The sequence below is a fragment of the Topomyia yanbarensis genome, chromosome 2 (assembly GCF_030247195.1).
Source record: "Topomyia yanbarensis strain Yona2022 chromosome 2, ASM3024719v1, whole genome shotgun sequence".
Classification (NCBI taxonomy): Eukaryota; Metazoa; Arthropoda; class Insecta; order Diptera; family Culicidae; genus Topomyia; species Topomyia yanbarensis.
Window position 1 is genome coordinate 325,346,759 of NC_080671.1, and position 6,914 is coordinate 325,353,672.

The 6,914-nt window shown below is 36.7% G+C and overlaps 1 protein-coding gene across 1 annotated transcript; it reads right to left on the reverse strand.

Annotated features, from left to right (window-relative positions):
- Positions 1–5,629: 5,629 nt before the first annotated feature.
- Positions 5,630–6,914, reverse strand: LOC131681272 (trypsin epsilon-like). Its single transcript, XM_058961988.1, has 4 exons — positions 6,827–6,914; positions 6,471–6,751; positions 6,092–6,414; positions 5,630–6,030 (listed from the first exon to the last, which is right to left on the reverse strand). Exons 1-4 carry the CDS (start codon positions 6,879–6,881, stop codon positions 5,838–5,840), a joined length of 852 nt encoding a protein of 283 aa, XP_058817971.1. The 5' UTR covers positions 6,882–6,914; the 3' UTR covers positions 5,630–5,837.

Below are 6,914 nucleotides of genomic sequence, written 5' to 3' on the forward strand. Positions count from 1 at the left end.
AATGGCACAAGTACGCAGATGATCTAAACTGCATAAAGTATGCAGAGCATTAAGGAGTTCAAGAGGAAAACCGGGAGCTGACTATCTCAAAGGACGTAAAGTAATCGAGTAATGGATCGAACGAGGCTCCGAGTTAATTGCGGAGTAGTCGTGGGCAAAAGAAAGAATTGCGAAAAGCACAATTAACTTCCCCACAAAATAATGCTCACTGATACACTACACCAATAAGGTTTTTGAGGCTTTTTAAACATAGCTCTGAAAATTGCACACACACACGTTCATAACTGGACAAATTCTTTATTATACATACGGAAATAGATTAGTCAGTTCTCTTTCATTCTCTGTCTGTGCATACGAATTGCCTAATGCATTTTCAAGATCCTTGACTAGAAGATGGCCAACAAACGTTTCATAGCTATTCACAGATCCAACTGCTTCTGGAGTAGCCGCACTCGAACCTTCACATACATTCTCATTAGACTCAATAAAATTTATATCCGTTACTGCGATCAAACTAAATTTGCTAGTGTCTTTGTTTATGAAACGATTTACAAATGATTCACATTCGTTCAAATTTAAAGTGGAATGATTTTGGGATACACTGGCGGATACATTTTGCAAGGGAGCTGTATCTTTATGAGAATTTGTATCTATTCCTAAACATATTTCAATGGAACATCTGATCAATTTAACTATACTGTTGACCGACGGCAGATGGAGCTGCAGAGCAATTTTGTTTTAATTAGTTGTAGTAATATGTAAATGCAGTACGTACCTACAATGAAATTCAATGTTGCTTCAGAATCTTCATCGCGACGAAGCACGGTGAATATGAATCACCTGCATTCGTCCCACATCGTTCTTCGCTGTTATATTCAACTTGCTGTTGATATTCATCCACGAATGAAGCCGACTGCCAATCCGTGTTTATCCGAATGCCTTATCCATACGTTCTTGCCTTGCTACTCATCGAACGATCGAATGAACTGCACGAGGAAGCTATGAAGTGAATGACGAATAAACAAATCAGTAAACCATTCCTCACCATAGCGATGATCGCTTACAACTATTGGCGAAGATGACTTCAATTTTATCTTCGTCGAATGATGGCTCGCGAAGAAATATATTTTTATTATGATGCGTTGTACTGTTCGGAACAAGCCAATGCGCTACTGGTTCTTCAGTACAAAACGATGGGTTAAATTAACGAATCAAGGCAATATTTGTCAAATATAGTACAATCTTAATAGAAGCCTTGTGTGTCAAGTATTCAAAGGAGATTGAACCCATGTTTGGTGATAAAACTCGGAATAAGCAAAACAAAATTCTTTTGGATGAAGTTTTGATTTTAATCTGCACATGGTGTTATATCACAATAATTTAACCTATTGCGCATGTTTTGCTAGTATCACGACGAAATCGCTTAATCAGTACGGTTGTTTAAAAATAAATTAGCTGTAGAATGAACAGTGTGTTGTGGGTGTAATACAAATATTACTTCTTGTTCCCCCATCGGGAAAGACTTGGCATAAAAAACGTGCTGTAATTATTTTACTTCATATTGTCGAGATCCTTAGATACCAACAAAAATATAAAATTGTTGAATTTCGATTTTTTAATGCATTCCCTTCTAGGGATTAGCTATAATGATTACATTGCATGTGCACATCTCACGAATTCAACCATGACTGCTAACTTTGTTAACTAGTGCTATAAAGATGGATTGATGTTTAAGGTGAGATTTTTCGTGACGTGGTTAACATTAACAGTAGGTACCACAGTTTGATAAAAATACATCATTTAACGCAAATTTATTAATTAGAGGTCATACACTAATTACGTAAGGACGTATGTGGGGAGTGGGTGTTTCAAAATATCTTACCAATTCTCACCTGGGGGAGGGAAGGTTTGTCCTTTCTTAAGTAATATCATAAAACATGCATGAAAAATGAAATCGATAAGAAAAATATTCTTCTCATAAGAAAAGAAGCTATTTCTTATTTGTGCCATGAACATTTTATATATCAAACCAAATGAGCACATACTGTACATCATGGTCATGGAAACGCAGACCTCAAATTGAAGTGTTTTGCAGCGACAGAATATGATTGTTAAATTAGTTATGGAATTTATTGTTGCCAACGTAAGGGGCGGCTTAATTGTCGATGGTTTTGGAGCAGTTACAGAAATTTCTTTACTCTTGGTGGTACATTGTTCTGCTTTACAAGTTAAGAAGTGTTGAGACCCTTCGTGTTGTTAGGCCAACATCCTTCTTTTCAAACTTTCGCTTCAAACCCGCAAGGTATATGAAAAATTTTCTGTCATGTGATTGTCAAAGAACTTGTTGGCCGTATAGTTCCAGAGCGTGAACTGTATTTTACTTCAAGAAAATTCGAAGATAGCCATGTCGGAACTATGCGTACGATAAGCGTTATAGTTGAAACTCCGAACAAATTCACACCAGAAGAGGTTATAAATTCTTTTGAGTTCTACATCACAAAGAAATAGATTCAAAGGAAGTGGAATGTAGCGAAGCAAATTATGTGGAACAAATCGGAGTTTCTAAACATCTCCCAAAATTTATTCTGAAATTTCTACTGGGCGAGATTAGGGTACAAATGAAATTTCTGCAGATGATTATACACACACTTAGAAAAAATCGTATAAATTTACGTCTCCTGATCCTGACATATACGAGCATCAAAAATGACTTAGTTTTACGTTTAATTTTAATTTTACAAGACATTGAATTTCGTAAATCATGTAATTTTACTCCACATATGGCGTATGTTCTGAATGACAGTAAGTGTAATTTTATGTCATTGCGCATGGAAAATATGTTTCATGTAAAATTAAATGGAACACGGTGATGTTTAATGTTTAGTCATTTCGTGAATTACGGTTTGTTAAATTGTGTCATGTTTGCAATTACGTCAATGATAAAATTTATAATTTTTTGGTGTGTAGTTAAATTTTGTCCTGAGTTCTCTTTTAATAATTCAATAAGGGGAGAGGGAGTTCACCAAAATCATACGAACTCTTATCTGGGGGGAGGGGGAGGTTGAATAGTTCTAAAAAAGCCTTTCGTAATTAGTGTACGGCGGCCCCGAGCAGAATATTTTCTATGATGAAAGAATTTTTCATTTCAAACATTTATAATTACCTTAAGGGATCGAAACAAGTATAAAAATATTTTAAAAAAATTAAAAACCAAATAGAATACCTTATAGCCAAATTTAGAATCTTACACTTAGTCAAGTCTCCCCATGTTCCCCTACTCTATCGTCGGAGCAATTAAATTTACGTACATTTTCGAAATATGCTAGAAGTACCAAGTTCCAATCAATCATTTCATTTTCATGACATGTTTGGCGTGCTCTACAGTGGTGTAGCCCCTTAATAGAATATATCCAAATTATATTTCTTGATGTCATGTCAAGTGAGATATACATATTCACCATTTTTTCTGAAATGCTTTGTTGTACAACTTTATTGGAAACATGCTAGATTTTGCTGAAATTAAAACCATATTAGCTGCTATTTAAGCTAAAGAATAGTCTTTCATGGTACAAAATTTTATGTTTACAAACAACAACTGAAGTTCTATAGCACGCTACAAGTGCAATTTAAATGTTATGAGTGGCTATAAAAGTACGATGAAACCTCAATTGATACTAGGATATAAGACTAACCGGTTCAGTTTTGGCAAAAAGTTTAATATTTGCTAAGTTTGGTTGAAATCGGAATGCATCGATTTGTCAAAAACTTGTGGCTTGATTATACTTCTATAGATATAGAAATTATATTATATAAGAGTAATTCGTCTTACGGTTGCTATTTGTGCCAAATGGTCCTAAGGAAAATATTAAATGTAGATTCAAGGAAACTATCACCCAGTGTTGATTTCATCATTAGAAAAAAAAGTTATTTGAAGTACCAATAGTCTACTATGTAGATTCATAATTGTGCTGATTCGGCTTTCGCCCGCGAGACATCCGCAGATTTCCAAATGTAATTGATTTGTTTTGCTTTGCTTACGCAGCTTCCCGTTTCAAATCTGATAAAAAACATCAGCAAATAATCATTATGTACTACTAATTGTTGTTTATAGCAAAAGTCATCGTATTCCGAACATAGCAAGCATTTCTGCACCACTTCAGTCATGAAGCTCTGACCCTTCCATCAATGAACAAGAAATTTGTTTTTCTTGGTCGCAATGCAGGGGGAATGAAGAACGAAGAATCCTTAGCGAAGAATGGCTAGTGGCGATTATCACCTAAGCCATTCGTGTGCCGATCCGAACGATGCGTGAAGATGAACATTGCATGAATGGCTAAATTCAACAAACAACGATGCGAACAAGCAGCGAACAGCCGTCATCAGATTCGGATTTTTTGTTTGTTTGTATTATTCATTTTCGCTGATTCTGTGCTTCCGTGTGACGAACGGCGCAGCGTTATTCGAGGCATGGGTGAATGACACGACGAATATCGCATCGATGATGAACGAATGAACTAGTTCGGTGAAGAATATTAGGCATTATGAAATGCGAATTACAGACATATTGTATTTTGGGATTGAGCTGGGATCGAAATCCTAATACTTCAAACTATTTATTTAGCCTTAGTTTAACAGTTGCAATTGTCAGCTTATTTTTTACGTAGGGGAAACGAACAAAGCGAGCACCGCTTATTAAAGAGGTAGTTTGACATTCAGGCACAACTAATTCCCTCGTCATTTTCGCTAAATTGCTAAACGGTTCACTGCAGCAAATAAATCTGGTGAAAAAAGGTTATGCCTTCTAATGGTATTTTCGTTTTTGACAGTACACCACATCGGTGTAGTTGGTGCTACACTCATTCAAATTTGGGTGTAAAACTAGTGAGTAGGATTATCGCTGCACTATTTGCTAGGAAAATGCTAAAGTGTTTATGCATAATTCGAAGCATCATTAATGAAGGAAACCATTCAAAGTGGTGACGGTTCCGTACCATAGTAATAGGCAACATTTCGTGGATATTTGACAAAGTTTTTCTGCATGATAATGGATGACAAAACTTAGGACGTAGAAGACGTCAAATTTCAATGCATGATTTTGTATACTGCTATGCAACAAAATGAGGTAATGAAGTACTTCTCAACGATGGAGAAGTATGAATTTCACCAAGAGTATATGATTTGGCAGGTCATCTGCAACTGTGGATGAACAAGTGAAAGCTTTGTATCAATAGGAAGGCACCCCCGAATATCTTCCAAGAAGATTGTTACAGAAGCGTCATAATGTACTCTTTCTAGATGCCAGATTTGGCATCTTACTAAACATCAGTGATGATTTGCATGTTTAGAAGCAAACTATGTCTACGGTGCACCGAAAGAGCCAAATTCACAGAATTACGTCCCATCATTTTAAATCGGGCTCTCGTGATGCCTAAATAGGAACAGTAGGTAACAACCATAGACAAATACCAAAAATTGTAGAACAATGCAGCTGATTTGATTTTTCGTTTGGACTGCACACAACTTTCTAACACGCACTTCTTTCGATGCTATTTTTGAAAGCGCTTTTCCCATATCCACGAATCATGTAATTTTGGATGGAACAGACATACGTCCATATCAGTGTGAAATATGTAATTTTTGGTTGAATATTTCAAGATGTGTTTTAGGTGTACAGACTTTGTCGCGAACAAGCCTTCCCTTTTTGTGCTTATTATTCAATTATAACGTAATTTACTTGCTTCTAGTCGCTATATTTTGTTTCACTACCATAAAACAACACTAAAATATTATGAAAAGAATCAAAGATCATTCTTTCCATTCCACGGCATACATAAAATTTACACACCAGTAGTACGTTTGATGAAGCTTCTAATTGACGGATGAGCTACGTTAGTGTAGATTACAGGTAATCCTATGCCACAATCATATGGACCCCATGAAACGATACCGTGCAGTGTATTCAGCTGTACGGCAGGTCCACCACTATCTCCACGACATGAGCCAATCCCCATATCACCGGCGCATATCATACTGAAAAGAATAGTTGTTATGAAGTGTCTAGTAAATAGAGCCATGTTCTAAAAAGCCATACTCATCTGTTATCAGCCCATCCCACTTTTCATTGCAAATTGAGCGGTCGACAACAGGTACGGCAACCATATGCAATTTGTCCGGAGTTTCTCCATGTTCATTCACACCCCAGCCGGTGATTATCGCGTCCGTTCCATCGACCCATTCTGTGTTGGCCAATGGAATAATAGCACGCGCAGCATCACTGAATGGTAACTTTACCCGAATAGTAGCCACATCGTAACGCACATCAAACCACTCATTCTGCTCATGGATATGGTAGTAGTGTATTGAATGTACAGTTCCTCCACTTGATCGTGATGTACTACCGGTCCGAATTGTGGTCTGAAAAAAAAACGATCTTAGTATATGTACCGTTAAGAATCAGAACAAAGTTTTACATCCGAAATCGGAGGGTACCAATCCAGACAATGGGCTGCCGTGAGAACCCAGGAGTGGGCGACAATCGAACCTCCACAAATCTGTTGATTTTGGTACAGTAATGCAACCTGGTATGGGTATTCCTCAATGGTTGTTTCTGTGCCGCCAATTATTCTTGTGCTATTCTGGATCTCACTGTACTTGTGTTGATGGTGTACACTGTTCGTTCGTCGGGAAATAACATTCTGAATGGCTGCTGGCACTCTATTAATGTGAGTTAACGCTTCTTCGACGGTTAGTTCTATGAGACAAATGCAAATTTGTTTATTCAGTAGTATTAATATATTTAATATATGAGTGCCGAATTATTGGTTACTTTTAGCTTCAATAATGATGAAAGTCATCAGTAACAACGCCAACAATAGGTTCATTGTAGCTCTACTTATACACTTGATCGTGATGAA

Coding starts and splice junctions, on each gene's coding strand:
- LOC131681272 (XM_058961988.1), bottom strand. CDS start 6,881: ATGAACCTATTGTTGGCGTTGTTACTGATGACTTTCATCATTATTGAA. Junction 6,752..6,826: donor CATCATTATTGAAGCTAAAA/GTAACCAATAAT, acceptor TTTGTCTCATAG/AACTAACCGTCGAAGAAGCG. Junction 6,415..6,470: donor GGTACCCTCCGATTTCGGAT/GTAAAACTTTGT, acceptor TTTTTTTTTCAG/ACCACAATTCGGACCGGTAG.